Genomic DNA, 20000 nt, shown 5'->3' on the forward strand with positions numbered 1-20000 from the left:
GACTGAGAAGAGGATTTTTTTTTTTTATTTTAGGATGAGAGAATATTTCTGCAGACTTTGACACATCCTGCGTCAGTGAGCTGACCTCTACATGATCACACGACTGTTATATAATCAGAGCTCTGCATCAGATGGCTCCTGATGCATCGCAGCTTTATACCACTAGGTGGCGTATAAGGATAACTTGTTGTTGTCGACCTCTTGTTGAAGGCTTAGTCACATGTAGCCCCGCCTCCCCCGTCCTGTCTCACCAGCAGGGACGGAGACGGCAGCAGACAGGTGCCTTTAAACATCACGCTCTCCTGCAGGCGTCTCATCATGTGGACTCAGCTTCCTGAGTGGGTTGGTGGGGCGTGGCCGGGTCAGGTGGCGTGATGCAGGCAGGGTCACGCGTCACTGACATCATGTTCATTACTTGTCTGTCTCCGTCTGCCACAGGGGGAAATCTTCAGCCTCGAGTCGGAGGAGGAGCGAGGCGTGACCATCGCCGAAGACAGCAACGACATTTACATCCTGTCAGGAGAGCAGCACCCCGACCAGCTCAGCCCCCCCTCCTCGCTGCTCTGGCACGGGAGACAACAGCAGCGGGCAGAGCTCCTGGCAGACGGAAAGCTTACCCGTGTCTCTGGCCGGCCACGAGTCCTGGGCACAGGTCGCCGCGATGGACCCCGAAGACGTGAAGAGCCTGGACAGCAACGAGGGCGTCGCCCTGGCCGAGGAGCGCAGCGAGAACAACTCGTCCAATTCGGACATCGTCCACGTGGAGCGCGAGGAGGCGGAGCTCCTGGAGGAAGGCGAGAAGTCGGAGCGATAGACGACAGCATGATGAGCGTGTTGGGCACGGAGAGCGACCTGGCCGAGCTCCGGGAAGAATTCAGGGACCAGACGCCTCCGGTCCCAGAGCCAGCAGAACCGGACTCCACCAGCCCCGGCCTCCCTGCTTTCATTAGAGGAGCCGGTCGTCATAGAGACCCCCGACTATCTTGTCGGCAGAGCCCTCCCTCACGTCCTCAGAACCAGAGCTGCTCCCTCCAGTCCAAGAACCGGCAAGCCCCCCCTCCCTCTGAGCCAGAACCAGCAGCCCCTTTACCTGTTCCTGCAGTCGAACCAGAGCCTGAGCCAGAACTAGCTGCTGAAGAAGCCCAGTGTCCGCTGAAGTCGCCCCCCCCGTCTCCAGCCAAGGAGACCCCCCGCCGTACAAGCAGAGCCTGAAGTCACCTTAGAACCAGCTACCGAACCAGAGTCCGAGCCCGCCACAGTGCCTCCCCAGCCAGAACCGGACACTGCAGCAGGACCCGAGGGCCTGCAGGCCCAGCCTCCTGTCCCAGAGGCCCCTGCAGAGGAGCCCGGCACGGAGGTCCAGGTGTTGCTGTACGGGGGCGCCGCTCTGGTGGTGCTCCTCGCCGTCATGGCGTACGGAGTCATGAGCTACAGGAGGAAGTAGAAAAGCATCCGACTCCAAAACACAAGATAGAAATTAAAGTACTAGTACACACATGGGGGGACTCTCTTTACAAATTGTGTTGGATGTCATTCAAGGCTGCTTTTTTTTTTTTTTTTTAAATCTGTGAAACCGCGACATCACAGCAGGAAGTCCCGGGTGCAGACGGAGAACGAGGGGAAGCTCTCCACAGTTCTCCTGTCTTAGTTTTCATCTCTTTTCTTCTCGACATGTTTTTAAGTTTTTTTGTGTTTTGAATTCTTCAAACTGCAGCTCATCATTCCGAGCTGGCAAAGAGCGGCGTGGACTTTAGTCCCGCCTCTGCTCCTTTCGGTTTCACACGTAGGTGAAATGACTCAAAGCGGACGCCCCTCCCTCAGCTGAAGTCTGAAGATCCATGTTAACCGTTCGCTCCGTCTCCTACTCAGTTCTGTTTTCTCGCTCCCTCCTGCTTCACTGTGACCGTCGTCGAAAGCTAAACCAAACGTGTCGTCTGACCATGAATCCTTCTGACAGGGACGTCACATCAGGGTTGTAAAAGGTCAAACTTTGATATGACGCTAATAAAAATCTCAAGATAGCACAGCAACAAGATCAGAAGTATGAAGCATTAAATCAAGCAGGTGAACTCCTGCTCACGTTGCCAATGAATGTGTCTTCAGGAAGTGTTTACCTGGGGAAATGTCTGCTCAGGGCTTTTTGCTGCGTTTACACGATCGATCATTAAAATAACAGATCGTATCTTAAATCACAAATCGACGTTCAGAAACCTCCCGTCAGGTTTGATTTCTGTGGTTTGTCCCTTTTTGTCCCACGTGTGAGGAAAAGATTCACATCTGTAAACGTCTGGACGCTCCAACACGTCGCTGCGTTCAGGTTCAAACCACCGAGTCCAGCACGGGGTCCAAACCAGATTCATGGATCAGATTATCAAACGTGATGGACGACAGTCTGGAGCTGCTGCTGGTCCCAGTGTCCCCAGTTAGGATCAAAACTCCCTGAGAGGAGGTGGTCCAGCACACTAACCGAGACAATCCCGAGTCCAGAGTTCTCTGAGACCGAGACAAGAGTTCTCTGAGACTGAGACAAGACCAAGACCAGAGTTCTCTGAGACAGAGACAAGACCAAGTCCAGAGTTCTCTGAGACAGAGACAAGACCAAGTCCAGAGTTCTCTGAGACAGAGACAAGACCAAGACCAGAGTTCTCTGAGACAGAGACAAGACCAAGTCCAGAGTTCTCTGAGACAGAGACAAGACCAAGACCAGAGTTCTCTGAGACAGAGACAAGACCAAGTCCAGAGTTCTCTGAGACAGAGACAAGACCAAGTCCAGAGTTCTCTGAGACCTAGACAAGACCAAGACCAGAGTTCTGAGTCCGAGACAAGACCTAGACCAGAGTTCTGAGTCCGAGACAAGACCAAGACCAGAGTTCTCTGAGACAAGACCAAGACCAGAGTTCTCTGAGTCCGAGACAAGACCAAGACCAGAGTTCTCTCAGACAAGACCAGAGTTCTCTGAGACTGAGACAAGACCAAGACCAGAGTTCTCTGAGACTGAGACAAGACCAAGACCAGAGTTCTCTGAGTCCGAGACAAGACCAAGACCAGAGTTCTCTGAGACAAGACCAAGACCAGAGTTCTCTGAGACCGAGACAAGACCAAGACCAGAGTTCTCTGAGACAAGACCAAGACCAGAGTTCTCTGAGACCGAGACAAGACCAAGACCAGGGTTCTCTGAGTCCGATACGAGATAAGATCAAGACCAGGGCAAGACCGAGGAAGACTGTAACATATGACAAACGGAGGCTTTGGACTCTGAGACCGGGGTCGAGTTCTACAACACGTGAGTGAAGTGATAAACATGAAGACGTCTTAAGACCTGTGTTTAGACTCTACAGCGAGAACGTTTCATGTCAGGGAGGCCGTGATGCTGGATTTTTAAACTTAAACAAGTTCGTTACCACGGCAACAAAAACGAGTCCTGGGCCCAAAAAAATGTCGGCTCAGTTTGATGAATTGATTCTCCGACACGTCGTGTTAAAAGTATCGAACATGCTGACGACCGCTTCAGGGTTAAAACTACATTTCTGCAGGACTACATCTCCCAGCTGCAGAAATGTCACGTGGTTACCATCCAGCCAATCAGAGCTGGAGTTTTGTTTCCAACCAATAAAAAAAAATAACCCATCACTGGAATTTCCCCCCCCACGGCCTTCCCCACGCTAAATGAGTTTATTTTAAACGTGTTTTCTTCCTCCCCTGGACTTTTCTCTGTTCAAGTTAGTAATATTTTCTGTTGTTTGGAGGAACAGTTAGACGTTCTTGATGCAGAGGGGATGTTTCCATGGTGACGCAGACTCGCACAGAGCAGGGGGGGATGAATGTGAGGAGATCCCAAACGTGACACTTTGTACCCCGAGTTTCCTACAGCTCCGTTTGAGATGAGAATAAAGGATTGAAATATTTGAGATGTCGTTCGTGGTTTGTGTGAAATGAAACTCCAATCAAAGAAAAATAAATTTATTCAAGTTACACGACGTACGAGTCGTACGTTACTGTTCATAACAAAAGTGGAATGACTCATCACAAAATCAAAATCATGTAGTTGAGTGTCAAACTGAAGAGATTCGATCTGTTAGAGTAAAAAAAAGGACATTTAGTAAGAAAAATATTCAAGTTTTTAAATCAAAATACTGAAAATTCAAAGTGATATTCTCCCTTCTTGTTGTTTCTGACTCTGCTGCTGTCAGACGTCTTTCAGATTGAGTCGACTTCCTCGGCTCGTTCTCTTATTTCCTCTCGCGCTCTGACTCGGCGGTCACCTGCCCCGCCCGCCGCCGCCGCCGCTCACGCACTGCAGCGCGATGTTGAAGAGGCGCCTGAGCAGCAGCGGCGCCTGCTCACACACTCCCTTCACCAGGGTCAGAGTCAGAGCCAGGATCACCCTCTCCTGGGCCAGGTGCTCCAGACCCCCCACGCCCCGCCTCATCGCCCGCTCCACCTCGCGGCTCAGGTGGTCTTTCCACTCCTGCAGAGGACAAATGGACCAATCAGAAGACGGCATTTTAAAAGATCCTCTCAAAAGTTAAGAGGCACAACTTGAGAGCTTTATTCTGAGCGCACACGGGGTCAGAATAAGACGGCAGCCCTGCAGCGTTCAGTTCACGATGATGCACGACCTTCCAAATCGACACATCAGACCCGAGCTCACACAGTCGGACTCACGTGGAGCGGGGAGGTTGATATCTTCCTGCGGAGGTTCTGAGTCGCCTGAGCTACGGCGTTGTGCTCCAGCTGCGCGGCGATCTCTCTCAGCTCATCTGCAACACGCACGTATCCTTCATCGTCACGGTTTCCTGCAGAGAAACCACGACTTCAGCACGCTTCAAAATGTCACCTGCTTTTTTCTGTGTGTTGAGGACGAGGAGACTGTTTACAAGCATCTTTTTATAACTGTTTACAACAACAAGCAGCAGCCAAGTGAGAGAAGTGAAAGTGAGACTTTAAAATGTGCATCCTGTGAAGAGAAAACATGTGAAAACAGATGACTGTTTACTTCCTGCTTCGCTTCACGTCAACAGAAAATATACCGAACGTAAGATCCCATACAGTTGATCAAATTTAGACTTTAGACTTTTTATTTTATTGTCCCCGAGGGGAAATTCTTTTTCACCAGTACAGACAGAGGGTGAACACAGGGACATACATGTGGGACAACAGGACATACATGTGGGACAGCAGGACATACATGTGGGACAACAGGACATACATGTGGGACAAACAGGACATACAGTGCATATGGTACAGCGTGATGTTCTGGTCTCATTGAGGTCAGTGACTCACTCGGCCTGTAATGCAGATCCACTGACGGCTGCAGATCCTCCAGAGAGACTCCGATGAGGCCGGACAGGTGACCGTCAGTCTCCAAGTCTCCATCCTCCGGACTGCCAGTGTCCCTCCGGGGACTGCTGGCGTTGATGTCCTGGATGGCGTGGATCTCGTGCCGCAGCGAGAGGAGCTCTTTCCTGTACTCCGGGTCTCTGCTGTCCGCCTGCAGGAAGGTCAACAGGACCAGGGCGGCATTTGGCCCTCCGCTCAGCTGATCCATCGACCAATCACACTCGACCTTTAAAAACACACGTTAAATACACTTTCAGTGACGTCAGACTGACGTAATATCTAAAAAAAATAAACAAATAAAACATTCAGTGTGTTTGAAGTGAACCACTTAAAACCGGAAACAACATTTACGCCACATCTTCGGAGAGTTTGACGTCTGATTGTACGACAGCTAAAAGCTAAAGCTAACTTCTGTCACAGTTAACTTTCGATAAGAAATAAATAAATAAAAGTTTAATCAACACAAATACAAACCGCCGTAACATCTTATAACGTTGTTTTAAATCACATCTCGTACTTACATCCGGGGTTTATTTCCTCCTGGTGAGTTAGTGATGCTCCATAAAGTCACACAGCTTCATCTACTCGCGTATTTAAACTAACGGCTCTGTGAACGCAACGTGATGCGTTCACGAACATCAGGAAATCAGTCGAACTTCCCGTCTTTGATATAATACCGAGTTCAAAATCAAACTAAAGGATTCTCCGTTTCGGTACCAAAAGCAAAATTAAAATCTGCTAGTGGGCTCCCGGCTAATGACATCATCATTCAGTTTAACAGTTTCCGATAAATAATTATAAACGGAGACATTAGAAAGTTTTTTTTTTTTTTTTTTTACTAAACCCGTAAACTTGGACTGAAATCATATACTTTTTCAAATCTTTAAAGCATAAACTTAAGTCTTTGTCCAGTCCGCGATGTTTCCACATAACATTACGTCAACTCATCAAATCTTTACGTGATTTCTTTCTTTTGTTGAGTTGAAACAAAAAAGTTCCGATTATTTAGACAGCCGTGAACGCCGCAAATGCACAAGAGAAAGAAAAACAAAAGCAAACTGTGGCGCGTTTCTAAGAGGGGAGGGGGGAGAGGGGGGGGGGCAGGGGGAGGGGGAGGGGGGCTTTTAAACACCATCAGAAATCAGTCAAAAGGATTCACGTTTTTTTATTTTAATGACAGAAAACTCAGTGAGGAGAATCCAAAGGAAAACTAATCGACAAATAAAACAAGTTTTAAGAGAGATGTAAATAAAATACTGTAGATATAAAGACAAGCCGATAAGAGCGTGTGCATCTTAAATTAATCTACCTTTACATATTTAATTTTAGTCCTTTGACTGATGGGTCGCCATTTCCCTTTGATGTTGTAAGACTTATTTTAAAGGGGACATATTATGAAAAATCCAATTTAATACTGTTTTTGAATATTTGGGTAAAAAAAAACAAAAAAACATTTACAGACCCACAACATGTGAAATAAATCCATCCAGTCCTTTGTTTGTGGTCTGCTGAAGTTTGTCAACACGGGAAAAACACTCAGTTTCAAATGTGCTCTCTTTGTGATGTCACAGTGGGATTCTGGTCCCCTCCCCTGGTAGCTCCATCCTTTGACTCCACCTCCAGCCCAGAGAAAAAGTTTGCACAGGTCCACTAGTGAATTATAATATTCTTGGTAGTGAAGATTAAGTGCTCATTACATTTAAAGAGACACACACACCAAAACGGAGGGTTCAGAAAGAGCCAGTTTCTACAGGGTCTCAAACCTCCTCTGCTGCTTGACTCAGGTTATATTTGGACCAAAGCTCAGCACAGATGTTTCATTTAGAGCACAGAGGGGACTGTTTGAAAAGATGCACAACATGTTGTCTTTAAATAAACAAGTCATTCACTGCAGGTGAAACTGAACAGAAACATTAAACCATCGACAGCATGATCACTTGACCTGCCAGGATAAAACAAAGTTCAGCTCACGCTATGTCAGCTCGCACTTCCTGTTTGAGTCAAAGTTTCTGAACCACACACAGTGATGCCGTTGGCTGCTGGTGAAGATAAGAGGAGCAGCGAGGGCGCTGGAAAGTTCCTGCTCTTTTTTTTTATGAAGAAGTTTATTGGATTATTTACAGGAACTGTCACAAAAACAGAACTTTACGTTTGTATTGGAGTCTAATAAAAATCAAAATGCAAAAACTTGTTTTGATTCCAGGCGACAGAAATACAAGTCTTTGACAATAATGATCCATTCTGAACTTCACAACCACGGTGGAAACATTTCAATGTTTTCGTACAGGAGTTTATTGAAATGTTTTATTTACTTATTTCTCCCAAACACACAGTCTTATGAAATGGATGTTTTTTTAAAGCTTCTGTATTTTTTAATACCGTCAGCTGGTGTTGTAGTCGAGAGGCGTTTCCTTCTAATCACAGCGATGACGTGGAAATGAGCCAATCAGTGTTGCTCTTGATTTAAAATCTGGAGTCCGCTCAGTCGGAGGCTGAGACAAAAAAATGCTTCTGATTCCAAAGACGAGACCATAAAAAAATCTGAGACTGATTCTCAAGTTCATCAACACCAACTTTAATCGTTAAAAAACCCAGTTTGTATGAAGTTTTTTAACACGTGGTATCAAACACTTTAACTTCTCAGAGAAGACAAAAACAATCCATCTGATAAAAAAGGCTTTAAAAGTTTATTTACAGTTTAAAAAACACATCCATGCATTGGTTTGACTTTAGAGACATGCAGCACAACAAGCTGTTCAAAAAAAGAATAAAAATAAAACTTCAGCGGTTGTTTTCAAAATCATTGCCGTCATAAAAGCTTTGAAGGACTTTAAATTTGATGCGTCGACTGGACAGTTTCAGTAACGTCCTCTCATATCTACATGCTGCTTATTTTTTTTACCACAACCCCTTCGTGGCAGCAGGCGAGCTCTCCTTATCCAAGCAACCGAAGCTCATGGAGCGAGCCGACTTCCCTCCAACCAGCCTCCTCCCCGGTCTGGGCAGAGAGCCCATCTTAGCCGAGGGGTTCAGCCCCGGGGAGAGGTTCTGCCTGGGGGACAGAGCTGCCTGACGAGCCTCCTGGAGCTCCCTGTGGAGGAAACGACAACACGTTCATGCTTCTGATATCACGACAACCTTTCTGGCATCAGGAAAGAACATGGAGATCTCAGTGCTCGGGTTTTTTTTATGTGACTTAAGAGCAACCGGGCTCGAGTGAAATCCACATGCAGGTAGTTTCTCCTCGTACTTTTCAAGCATGGCGGTCCTGAACTTCTCCACGTTGAGCTCTCTGCGCAGCTGAGCCGCCAGCCTCCCGGCTCGCTCCTCCCTCAAGACTGTGTGCTTGCACAGCTCTCTGGCAGACGGCCGCTTCGTCAGATCAGGATCCAGTAATGACTGACACAGAGAGAGAGAGAGAGAAACGAAAACAAAGTACAACCAATCACATCCTAGACTGGGATTAATCATCGAGTCGTTCCCCGACGAGCAAACAGAAGGATATCCATGAAGAGTACCTGAAGTAAGCGCTTGAAGGCGGGCGACAGCTCCTGTGGCAGTTTGGGGAGCTCTCCACGTCTGAGGCTGTGCCACTCATCTCCATTTTGGGGCAGAGGGGGCGCACCTGCTGCCAGCAGCACCGTCAGGCCCAAAGCAAAGATGTCTGCCTTTGGGAGTTGGCTGTAATCCTGCAGGGCGTCAAAACAGCAGACATGAAAAAAACAACAACCGTGCAAACACGACAGGTTCTTCATATGTCACACGTTTCACACTGAGTGCACAACACGTTTACCTCATGCAGGACCTCGCTGGCCAGGAAGCGGCTGTCTCCTTCCTCAACCTGAGGACTGTTCGTTGACGTCACATGACCCAGATCTCCTGCAGGAGACCGACATGTTAAAAGAAAGAATTTAAAAAAAAGAAATGAGTCTCCCCTGAAACACTAAATATGAAACCTATTTTGTAAATGACTCCTGCTGAAGTGCTTCCATCTTCTTCCTCCTCCTCACTTTCCCCCTCGCCTGCAGCCCTCAAGCTGGAGCGCTGGCAGATAAAAATGTTACCTGCAAAGAGAGTCGACAGAAAAGAGAGACTTCATGAGAACGAGGATTTTATTCAAACAACAACGAGTGCATGAATCTGAGCTTATTGAATTATTAAATCTTTAAGGAGCGAAACATGAAAAGCTCTTATTCCTGATCAGTGCGAACAGAAGATGTCTGTAACTCTGGTTTTAGTCCGTTTGGTATCAAACATTCATCCGAGTTACTGAGGAGTGAGTCATCTCAGCGCTTTGATGGGAGGGAGTCGTGCAGGTGTACAAAACAAGTCCAGACCTGATGCAGTGCAAACGGCTGAATGAGAGACGTACTTGGTTTGACGTCCAGGTGCACGAGGCCGGAGCTGTGGATGTATTTGAGCCCCATGGACACCTGTACGAGCAGATCCTTCAGCTCGGCCTCTGAGAACAGCTCGCCATGCACCTCCTTCTCCAGGATGGCGTCGTTCAGACTCCCTCCTGACGCACGGAAGCAGAATGTGATTATTCACTTTACAACCAGAGTGAACGTCTTTGAAGGAAGGAGGAAGGTCAACGGACCGTCGCAGTATTCATTCTGAATGATCATGTGATGGTCCTCGGCCCACGCCGAATAATAGCGTACAACATGTGGGTGGTGTCCCAGAACGGCGTGTGCATACACTTCCTTTAGGGCGAGCTGTCTGAGAGGACATCAAGCAAAACATTTCATCAATTCATGAATGAAAAAAAACACAAAACAACAAACACGGATGGATCAGCTGACCTGCTGCGCACTCACTCATTGGCCGAGCCTGCCAGGGGTCGGCGGGAGCGTTTAATGGCGTACAAGCAGCCGTCCAGCCGTTTCACACACTTGTACACTGCCCCGAACTCGCCCACGCCGATGCACTCCAGCTCCAGGAACTCGCTCTCATAGCGCGACAGCATGAAGGCCTGGACAGCTCGTCTCTGCCAGAGAAACAGACGAGAGGGGCGTCGTGGTGAAGAAATGTCTAAAAGGAGAAATCAAAACGTCACAGCCCGGAGAGCCACGCGCTTTTTCTGTCTGTGCCGCACCAAATATGGTCGCACTTCCACCAGGAAAAAGGTTGAGCCGGAGATTCCTCAGAGGTATCCCGGAAGTCGGACTGGCAGCGTGTAATTTTTGGAGAGAACAGCGAGTGAGGAGGAGGAGGCAGAAGATGACAAAGCCCGATGATGATGATGAAACCTTATCGGAGGCATCTGAAAGGGAGGGAAGCGCTGATAAAAATAGCCGTACCTTCGGTGGGAGAAAGGCTTCATCATCCTCCTCAGATGACGTTAAACTGTGTTTCAACCTGCCAAAGATGAGAAAAGGGCCTTTAGACTGTGATGCTCTCTGCTTCAGTGAAGGATTCAGAAGTGAGGCCTGTTTGTAAGGATGCAACACTTTCATGCCCCCCCCCTCCCCCTCCCCCCCCCCCTCTGTGAGTTTACAAGCCCACAGATGACAGATTCCCCCGTGAGGTGAGAAATCCTAAAAGGACAAATTTTCAAAAACGTGATCATCACAAACATCCCATCGGCGAGGAGAGATGCTGAACATGCAGCGGTTCATTTAAACCCTCTCAGCAGCAGTCATCACCTGCGTCCGTAGTCGTCATCGTCGTCACTCCTAAAGCAGGGCCGCCGCCGCCGCCGCTGCTGCTGCTGCTCGCTGTCCCTGCGCACGGTGTCCGGGGTGAACGGGTTGATGTTGACAGACGGGGCCGCAGCGGAGACGAAACACAGAGTCCTCTGGTGGCGACTTATCTTAGAGCTGGAGAAAGGCTGGGACGCCTTGGAGAGCAGACTCTGCAGGATTCAGTCAGGACACAGAAAGTGTGATTGTGTTTGTATACAGGAGGAGAGGGTCAAAGAGCGCCGTGATGACGTGAAGAAACAGGAAGCAGAGAGCTCCTTTAAAACACGTGCACACATGACATCTGAAAAACAGAAGACACAACAAAATGCACCAAATCGAGAGCAGGGCGACACAACGCAAGGTGGTCAAATCTTTGAACCTCCGACACCCGTTTGTGTGCAGTTTAGATATTTGATACAGACTTTATAACATGCCGTCATTGATCACTTATGGAAAAGATATTTATTTAATGGTCACTCGACTGAAAAGCAACCGAGCGTGTTCGAGGATCTTCACTCTCTGGAGAGGGACGATGATTGTTGTCGTCCATACAGCGCCCTCTGCTGGTCAACAAGAACTACTCGTGTAATACAGTGAGACTCTATGAACTGCTACTTGACTGGAGGATTAATAGAGTAATATTGATATCTAAGATCAAATTAGCTGAAACTGATATTCTTGATACGTTAAGATCGTCCGATGTTATCAGCTCTAGTTTAGAAAGTTCGGAGCTTTAAAAATAAAAAAGTTGCAGATAAAGTGTGTTTGGATTTCTGTTCTTGTTGCCGTGGTATCGACAGTGTGGATATCGTTGGATTGTTACAGGCATCATGTCAGTGTTTAAAATGCTCATTGCTGCACACGCCTCAGACTCGTCACCTTCGGCGTGCTCGGGGAGTCACAGAGCCTCAGCTTCCTCCACGAGGCGTAAGGAATGGGGCTGGTGCACTGCACAGGGGACGGTATGGTGATGCTTCTGCTGCGGTGGCGTTGCACCCTGGGCGTGGTGCAATCAGAGCTGGGGGTGCGGACCCTGGGGGTGCGGACCCTAGGGGTGCGGACCCTGGGGGTCTTGATCCTGAAGGTGCAGTCGTCGGAGCTGTGGTCACTGCCCTCCTCTCCACAGCTCGAGAAGTCCAGCTGCTGGCTGATCCCGTCAAACACCGTCGCCATGCTTGGGGCCTGCGTGTGACAGACAGACTCACACAGCTCGACATATTAAAACAAAACACTTAGGTTTATACATTAGGATGTTTTCCATTCGATAAAAATGCACACATTTAAATCTGTTTACATCCAGGATCTACCAACAAGGTCGTCAGGATACCAGAATTTACTACTTTGAAATTCAAACTTTGTTGCTGCCAGTTTTGACACCAAGGAAGAAAAAAAAAAAATAGAAACCCTGACCTGCACCACCTACCGGAGCACCTGGCCCCTGACGGCCCCCACAAATCAACCATGTGCAGAAAGAGCCAGGACATCACAACAAGGTGATAAGGAGGAACTTTCCATCAAATGAGTTTCTCCCAATCAGTCCTATGACGCCTCAGGGAGGCTCGAGCAACCCCACTGATCAACTCTAACTCACAGAGCGTCTGTCCCAGACACACACAGCACCCGGTCCAGTCTCTGTACATGTTCCAGGTATACCTACCTACCTGAGCACATGGACCCTGAAGGCTCCTAACAGTCAGGATGAAACTGTTTCTGCTGCCAACATTACACAACAACGACAAAGAGATTACAAAACACATGAAACAGAAAAAAAAGGGGGAGCGTTGAAGACGTCTTCATCTCAGTCAAAGTCACAACTTTACACTCAGTCACCTTCCTCTGCACACTCCTATCAAGAAGTCCATCTCACTGGCTGAGTTTGAAAACGTTTTGCAAACTAACAGCTGAAAAGCTTCTTGACCTTCTCTCGACCCGTACATGTTGAGAATCACGTCACTTTGACGTTTGAAGGATATTTTCTGTTTTTCATGTTTATACTCACAGAAAAAAAAAATGCTCTTCCCCTGCAGCCACCACTACCACGTTTGAATCCCGCGCCCTGTATGCAAATGACTTCCTGTTTAAATCACCTTTGGTGGCATGTTGGCACAACTCGCGCTCTGATTGGCTGAAAGCTGCCCTCGCGCACCTGGACTGTAAGCAGGAGGCCGTTAGTCACGTAAATGACTAAGAACATCCTGACCAAATAACTTTATTTGATGCTAGCTTTATTGGTCAAGTATGTTTAACACACACTGTGCTGTCTTTGTACTTAATGTTTAACATTAAATATCTACAGTCAGCAAAAACATTTAATAGTTCAAAATATGTAAACACGAGGTGGTTAAAGTGCACAAAGCCACATGTAAATACATTACAATGATTTAAAGAGAGGCTAAAAGGCTGTAAAGTAAAGAAGTTATGGGCAAAAAACAAAATTAGGTCATTGAATTAAATAGTAATAAAGACACGTGGGCGGAAGTCCGTGACGTCATCAAAACAGTGAGACGGGCGGGGGGGGGGGGAAAGTAGTCCGTCAGTGGATGTGACACGCTTACAAATCCACAGAAAACAAGCCGAGAGCAGCAGGACACCATGATCCGGCTCCAGCGGAGACTCTAGTCCGCTCGGCTCGTTTGCAGATCGGGACTTTCGCTGATATTTTAATCTCCCTGGTTGGTTCGAGGCAGCAGCAGCAGCAGCAGCAGCAGCAGCAGCAGCATGGTGAAGAAGTCGGACCGAGCCCCGCTGCTGGACTGGGAGGAGACGCCACCGCCGTCTGTGGCGCACCAAACGGCCCCGCCGCAGCCTGACGCACCGGCGGAGAGAGGGACTCCCGCAGGCTCCGCGGCCGGCTCTGGGTGGAGCAGTAACGGGAACAGCTCCATCACCTGCAGCCCGACCAACAGTGTGACAGCTGTTGTTGCCAGCAGCCCGGGCCGACCGCGGACTGCGCTCACCGTGCACGGCTGGGATCGTCCGGATCCTCCCGGTACGCACCGTAATGTTCTCTATCCCGGCCTCTCCGTGAGGGATCAGTGGGAGGAGAAGGACCAGATCGTGGCTGTGTTTGTAGTCACCTTTGATACCAGATCAGGTAAGCCATCAAAAAGATGATCTTTTATCTCCTGTGGTTTAGATAGATAGATACTTTATTAGATACTTTATTGATCCCGAGGGAAATTCAAGCAGTAGTCAACAAGTTTATGGAAAACACGACATTTCCTTCCATGATCATCCTTTAAGTCCTGTTATCTTTTAATATCAGTCTCATCTGTCTAATGAACTCAGTCACATTATATTGAATGGATAAGGATGTCTGCTTTAAGGCCTCTCCTCACTATTAATCAGCCACATTCACCTGATAAGTTCCAGATAAACATCTCATGTCAACATGTGAGAACAATCTGTCAGAGCAGCATCTAAATGTGTTCATGAGATTTAACTCAATCCAACAGTTCATCTCATTTAACTTTAAACTATAATAAACTATAGTATCATTTCTCCTGATCGGTCTGAAGGGTCCCGGGTTGGGGACAGGAGGGTCCCGGGTTTAAGTCTGATCAAGTCTGGAAATCAGTCTGGTAGCTGTAGAGGTGCCAGTCCACTGACTGAGCACTGCCGAGGTGCTCTTGAGCAAGGCACCGAACCCTTAAAAACTGCCGTGGAGCGCCCCCCTCCCTCTAAGACCTGCATGTGCATGTCCAGGATCCTGTTTGTGTTCATGTTCATTAGACAGAGTGTAAAAACACATTTCCCATCGTGGGATCAATGAAGTATAAATCATTATTTAAAATGATAAGCGTTTTTTTTTGCCTTTTGAAATCAGATGTTACACAGAGTTAAACTCGCTAAGATTGGAGTTTGGACTGTTAAAACATTTCTAATGTCAAAGGTCGACTAAACAAATTCTCAATAATCAAACGGCAGTGAAATAAACGTTTGAACCTTTTCAGCTGACAAACTGACTCATAATATTCTCTCCTGATTTATTTTACAAAACGAGTCTGTAGATTAATTATGAGATGAAAGAAAACACCAAGGCATCATCATCATCATCATCATCATCATCATCATCATCATCATCATCATCTCTGTGGCTCCTGAGCTCGTCTGGCCGAGCGGAGCTGATCGTGTGGTTCGGTCTTTTCTGATTGGATCTTCTCAGCGTTGCTGTCGACTAAACGCTGCATCATGTCGGTCGTGTCAGACGAGGGTCTTAGTGTGATATTTGCACACGGTTATCTTCCCACCTCTTTCATTTCCTGTCTTTGGGGGGGAATGTTTCTACACCTCCGATGTGTCCTCTGGCTGCCATGACAACGCCTGTTTGTTACAGCCAACCACCTGCTGGCGTTCACACTCAAACAACAGAAGCATAAACAAGTCGAGTTCTCTGCTCTTTGAATGGAGGTTGAACTGCCTGCTGATGAGTCTTTACGTCCCTCGTGTGTGACGTCAGATTTCGGGGACGTCGGTCGTTGATGGTCGTCAGCGCAGCAGCTGTGGGTTCGACTCTGACCTCCGCTCTTTGCTGCGTGTTGTCCCCTACTCTCTCCTCCCAACACTTCCTGTCTCTCTGCTGCTGTCCTGTCTGCTAAAAACGTTTCACATCAACAGAAGTTGTTTTATATCGCTTAGGTCATCGGGATGTAACGATACTTCTAACTAACTTTTTACCCCAAGAACTTAAAGGTGCAGTTTGTAGATTCCACCACCAGGGGGTGCTCAATCAATACGATAACAAAAGTTGACATTGAGGCTAGCGGGGAATCATGGGAGTGATTCTCCCTGAGAGTGAGTTTACTGTGGAGGGAGTCTGACTCTGATTAGGATCCTTCTGGAGGTCTTCTGAGGAGACTCCGCGCTAGTTCAGTTAATTAGTTTTATTGTTTCGTAGACGATTCGCTCTTTACAATAAAAGGAGCAGCTTCAGCCTTCGTGGCTAAATTCCAGCTGTCGTCCCCGGCCAGTTGTAAACCAGCAAAGTTAAAAACAGACCCAGATTCTGTCTGTTCGGACCTGGGAACGTATCGAGGTCTTCATCGAGGTTGCTGTGGAGAGAGAACTGTCTTTAAAATATGTACGGGTGTGAACTTGGCGTCATATAAAGAAGAGGTCAGCGTTCGGTCTCTGACCTCCTGACTCCACATGACTCACACGCACAGCGAGGGGAAGTGTAAAGGATGAAAGTCTTGAATACAGGAAGTCATTTCTCTCTTTTTTTTTTTTTTTTTTTCTTTTTTTTTCTTGTTTGTGAATTGCAGGGAATATGGTGGAGTGGTGCCTGCCTCACGACATCAACCTGGACGGCGTCGAATTCAAGTCGATGGCGAGCGGTTCCCATCGGATCACAAACGACTTCATGTATGTAAAGTGAGGAAGAGGAAATGTGTCGGTGAAAACTCTTGAATCTGTCTCCGTGTTTACTCCTCCTCCTCTCTGCTTTTTTCGCCTCGGGGCAGATACTTCCGTAAAGGCTGTTACTTCGGGCTGGCGTGTTTTGCCAACATGCCCGTGGAGAGTGAGCTGGAGCGAGGAGCCCGGATGAAGTCTGTGGGAATCCTGTCTCCCTCCTACACCTTGCTCTACCGCTACATGCACTTCCTGGAGAACCAAGTCAGGTGAGCGCTCCACGATCGTCTCCTTCATATTCGTTCGGCAGCTTCTTTGTATTCTGCATACGTTTCTTTTTGTTCACGGCTTCCTCCCGATGAGTCTGCTTCCTCTCCTTGCTGCTTTGTTAAATTTCTCATTTATTAAACATGAACTCGGAGTCCCAGCTCGCCGAGCCGTGTTTGTAAGAAGGGTGAGCGAGGAGGTGGAAGACAGAGCTCATTCACTGTGCACACACAGATCAGGTTACTCCGACACTGTACAGAAGACTTCTCCTGAAGCTGCTCGATCTTCCCTTCTGGGCCTCCGTACCTGCACACGTCCTGTCCTCTGACTGGATCTTCATGGTTCGGGTTGTTTTGGTTGACTCTGGTCGTGGTTAGTCGTTCTGTTGGACAGGGCGGGGCTTGTAGGGTGCACGCTTCGTCCTGCACTGAGTGTGGTCAAAGTCAACAGATTTATATCAGGAACGAAGGCGTCATTAATTTCCTGCTCGCTGCTCAAAGTGAGTCGGCAGCTCTCTCTCTCTCTCTCTCTCTCTCGCTCTCTTTTTCTGTGAATTAGTTGCCATGGTTACAGGGCGCTCTGTCGCTGTCATTAAACTTTGTCCTACGCCTCCATTTAAGATTCCAGTAAAACTAAAATGAGGATCCACATTCTGGATGATGTTGTTTTTAAAGTCTGACATATTTAAACTGTGCACATGTTTTAACCTGTGACTCACCTTCCTCTCTCTCTCTCTCTCTCTCTCTCTCTCTCTCTCTCTCTCTCTCTCTCTCTCTCTCTCTCTCTCTCTGTGCGTGTGTTTGGCTGCAGACATCAGTTGCAGTGTCCGGGTCAGTACTCTCCGCTGGAGGCCTTCTATGACGATAAGAAGGCCGTGCTCCCGCCTGCAGGAAACGGTCTGGTCACCGCCTGCCCGACGTGGAGCGTCACCACCATCAATCGCTGCATGCACCCCGAAATGAAGGTCAGCAAACACGCCGGTGTCACCGTGATTCAGAGACAGGCTTCCTCTGGGGCGTGTGTGTGTGTGTGTGTGTGTGTGTGTGACCTCTCTGTGTGTTGTTGCAGATCACCCACCCGGCCGGCTGCATGTCGCAGTTCATCCAGTTCTTCGGCGAGCAGATCATGGTGCTGTGGAAGTTTGCACTTCTCAGAAAACGTATCCTCATATTCTCGCCTCCTCCTGTAGGCGTGGTCTGCTACAGGGGTAAGACACACTCACACACACACACACACACACACACACACACACACACACACACACACACACACACACACACACACACACTTTGTTTGTGTGTAATTAAAGTGAAACAATCATAACCCCTCTCTGCGTTCTTGTGTTTCAGTGTATTGCTGTTGCTGCCTGGCGAACGTGTCGATCCCCGGCGTGGGCGTCACGGTGCCCGAGTTGCGTCCTTTCTTCTACGTCAACGTAGCCGACATCCCCACCCTGGAGACGGAGCTGTCGTATGTGGCCTGTGAGTGCGTGACGCTCCGTTTGATTCGTGCTTCATGAGAAATGACCCCCTGATCACGTGTGTGGGGATGTTTTTGTTTTCTTGTCGTGTCTCAGGCACCACGGAGAAGATCTTCGAGGAGAAGAAAGAGCTGTACGACGTCTACGTCGACAACCAGAACGTGAAAACTCACAGAACGCAGCTGCAGTCGCTGCTGCGGGTGAACGCGGCGGACAAGGAGAAGTACAGGAAACTGAGCGAGCAGAGGTGAAAACGACGTCACGTTTTAAATCAATCGCAGCTCGTTGAATTCATCAAATGTATGCATCTCAAACATGAAACATGAAACATCAGTCCCACCAGGAAGCTTCTATGTCATCAGTTCAAACACTTCCTGCACCTTTCTTTAAAACAAGTCTCGGCAGCTTTTCACTTTTCTTTCTCCACAGCCGTCGACTTCTCTGAAATCCAAACTGTTGATCCCTTTAGCTTTAAATGTGATGTGGTGTTCTGGTGTAGATGGAGCACTGAGGGAATGCTACTCCCAGCCCTCCCGTTAAGTTGATATTCACATATTTCTAGTCCCTCACAGCGGGAGACTTTCAGGCCCCTCCCACTCTCTCGCTCGAGGAGAACTCTCCTGATTGGATCCTGCTGCGGTGTTTGCGTTGACACATTCAGCTCACTCTTTAAACCTTCAGGGACGCGCTGCAGGTGTGAACTCAGAAAACTGACCTGAAGAGATGTCTTTAGAAAAAAAAACCCTTCGCTCGACTTTTATTAAAATGTTTCTCCAAGTTACCGACAGTTCATCTGCGACTCTGAAACATCGCAGCTCGCGTTGCAGCAAACACTGAACATGTCTGCACAAACACAAGAAAACACATAGAAAACACAAGGATCCTACGCTTTAGATCGTTTAATGATAAAGGGTTCATTTCTGTTACCAGGCAGATGTTGCTGTACTCTCAGGAGGTGGACGGAGACTGCACTTCAAACGAAGAGGATCTGTTTATTCTGTGAGTCCTTGAGTCGTCTCGGGTTCAGGAGAGTGACGCCGCCGTGTGAGTTGAGTCTCTGTATGACGGAGCCGTCTTTCATCCTGTCCTCCCAGGTTCTTCATGGAGCTGAACAACCGCATCTTCCAGACGCTGTCGGAGGTCGCGGGGAGCGCCGACCCCGTCCTCACCGAGGAGCACGTGAGCGCCATGGGGCTGGATCCCCAGAGCGATCGCTCCTTCCTGCTCGACCTGCTGGAGGTGTACGGCATCGACGTCACGCTGGTCATCGACACTCTCTGCTGCCCCTGAGCTCCTCGTCAGCCGGAGGAACTTAACCACTGGATGTTCGTGCCTTCAAGGCCCACTCCCACTCACACAAACACTCGAAACACCAAGACACTGCCTCCGCCCTGGGACGCCTGTCCGTCCCCTCAGGGGCGTGTATGACCTGTGGAGACACTTAATGTTGGTGCACAGGTCCCACAGAGGCTGATCAACACTGGCCTATCAGACAGAGCCCGGGGCAGCAGTGTGCCCCTTTTTTAGTAATCACCTCCTTCCTCGTGTTTTCACCTTTTTTTTTTTTTGACTGCTGACGCACTGGATAAAAAAAAAACCAACCTGATGTTCTGGGTGATGACTGTTGGTTCTCGTCTGCACCGATCACAGAGGAGAACGTCACGCTCCGCACACTTCGGTGAGTTTTCACTCCTGGAAATGAACTTTAGTGCTTTAAATAACCTTTTTTTTTTTTTTTTTTTTAGTAGATTCCAGCCTTCATAATGTGCAAAAAAAAAAAAACCCAACAATAAGATGGATGAGTGCTTGTGATAGTGAGGGAGCTGCTTTACTGCTTTGTGCTTGATTCACCTTTCAGAGAGGAAAAAGAAGCA

The 20000-nt window shown here is 48.2% G+C and overlaps 4 protein-coding genes across 4 annotated transcripts in view; 2 read left to right on the top strand and 2 right to left on the bottom strand.

Annotated features, from left to right (window-relative positions):
- The window catches only part of bcl2l13 (BCL2 like 13), a gene marked incomplete at its 5' end in the record, with an annotated part of 12829 nt that extends 8921 nt beyond the window's left edge, over positions 1-3908 (top strand). Inside the window, 7 exon segments of the mRNA XM_079346774.1 lie at positions 439-567; positions 569-794; positions 797-918; positions 920-973; positions 975-1049; positions 1051-1188; positions 1190-3908. Coding sequence (XP_079202900.1) covers positions 439-567; positions 569-794; positions 797-918; positions 920-973; positions 975-1049; positions 1051-1188; positions 1190-1444 — 999 coding nt within the window. The 3' untranslated portion in view covers positions 1445-3908.
- Positions 3909-3944: 36 nt separating this feature from the next.
- bida (BH3 interacting domain death agonist) lies at positions 3945-5597 on the bottom strand. The gene is made up of 3 exons (XM_079346048.1): positions 5284-5597; positions 4666-4796; positions 3945-4468 (listed from the first exon to the last, which is right to left on the bottom strand). Exons 1-3 carry the CDS (start codon positions 5546-5548, stop codon positions 4259-4261), a joined length of 606 nt encoding a protein of 201 aa, XP_079202174.1. The 5' UTR covers positions 5549-5597; the 3' UTR covers positions 3945-4258.
- A 2406-nt stretch (positions 5598-8003) lies between these two features.
- wee2 (WEE2 oocyte meiosis inhibiting kinase) lies at positions 8004-12452 on the bottom strand. Its single transcript, XM_079346029.1, has 11 exons — positions 11907-12452; positions 10989-11197; positions 10644-10701; positions 10161-10330; positions 9941-10062; positions 9713-9859; positions 9297-9404; positions 9134-9219; positions 8859-9029; positions 8591-8739; positions 8004-8431 (listed from the first exon to the last, which is right to left on the bottom strand). The coding sequence occupies exons 1-11, from the start codon at positions 12198-12200 to the stop codon at positions 8239-8241; spliced, it is 1707 nt and encodes a 568-aa protein (XP_079202155.1). The 5' UTR covers positions 12201-12452; the 3' UTR covers positions 8004-8238.
- A 1255-nt stretch (positions 12453-13707) lies between these two features.
- On the top strand, positions 13708-19777 carry dennd11 (DENN domain containing 11). The gene is made up of 9 exons (XM_079346031.1): positions 13708-14121; positions 16292-16391; positions 16490-16648; positions 17457-17610; positions 17715-17853; positions 17996-18127; positions 18223-18373; positions 19057-19125; positions 19221-19777. Exons 1-9 carry the CDS (start codon positions 13746-13748, stop codon positions 19414-19416), a joined length of 1476 nt encoding a protein of 491 aa, XP_079202157.1. The 5' UTR covers positions 13708-13745; the 3' UTR covers positions 19417-19777.
- Positions 19778-20000: the final 223 nt, after the last annotated feature.

This window comes from Symphodus melops (genome assembly GCF_947650265.1).
Source record: "Symphodus melops genome assembly, chromosome: 6".
NCBI lineage: Eukaryota > Metazoa > Chordata > Actinopteri > Labriformes > Labridae > Symphodus > Symphodus melops.

What these genes read in the sequence shown, in the direction of transcription:
- wee2 (XM_079346029.1), bottom strand. Translation starts at nt 12,200, where the DNA reads ATGGCGACGGTGTTTGACGGGATCAGCCAGCAGCTGGACTTCTCGAGC. An exon ending in ACTCCCCGAGCACGCCGAAG is followed by an intron (nt 11,198 to 11,906) that starts GTGACGAGTCTG and finishes TGAATCCTGCAG; the next exon opens with AGTCTGCTCTCCAAGGCGTC. An exon ending in GCACCTGGACGTCAAACCAA is followed by an intron (nt 9,405 to 9,712) that starts GTACGTCTCTCA and finishes CTCTCTTTGCAG; the next exon opens with GTAACATTTTTATCTGCCAG.
- dennd11 (XM_079346031.1), top strand. Translation starts at nt 13,746, where the DNA reads ATGGTGAAGAAGTCGGACCGAGCCCCGCTGCTGGACTGGGAGGAGACG. An exon ending in GCATGCACCCCGAAATGAAG is followed by an intron (nt 17,611 to 17,714) that starts GTCAGCAAACAC and finishes GTGTTGTTGCAG; the next exon opens with ATCACCCACCCGGCCGGCTG. An exon ending in AGGCGTGGTCTGCTACAGGG is followed by an intron (nt 17,854 to 17,995) that starts GTAAGACACACT and finishes CTTGTGTTTCAG; the next exon opens with TGTATTGCTGTTGCTGCCTG.
- bida (XM_079346048.1), bottom strand. Translation starts at nt 5,548, where the DNA reads ATGGATCAGCTGAGCGGAGGGCCAAATGCCGCCCTGGTCCTGTTGACC. An exon ending in GGATCTGCATTACAGGCCGA is followed by an intron (nt 4,797 to 5,283) that starts GTGAGTCACTGA and finishes GTTTCTCTGCAG; the next exon opens with GAAACCGTGACGATGAAGGA. An exon ending in TATCAACCTCCCCGCTCCAC is followed by an intron (nt 4,469 to 4,665) that starts GTGAGTCCGACT and finishes TGTCCTCTGCAG; the next exon opens with GAGTGGAAAGACCACCTGAG.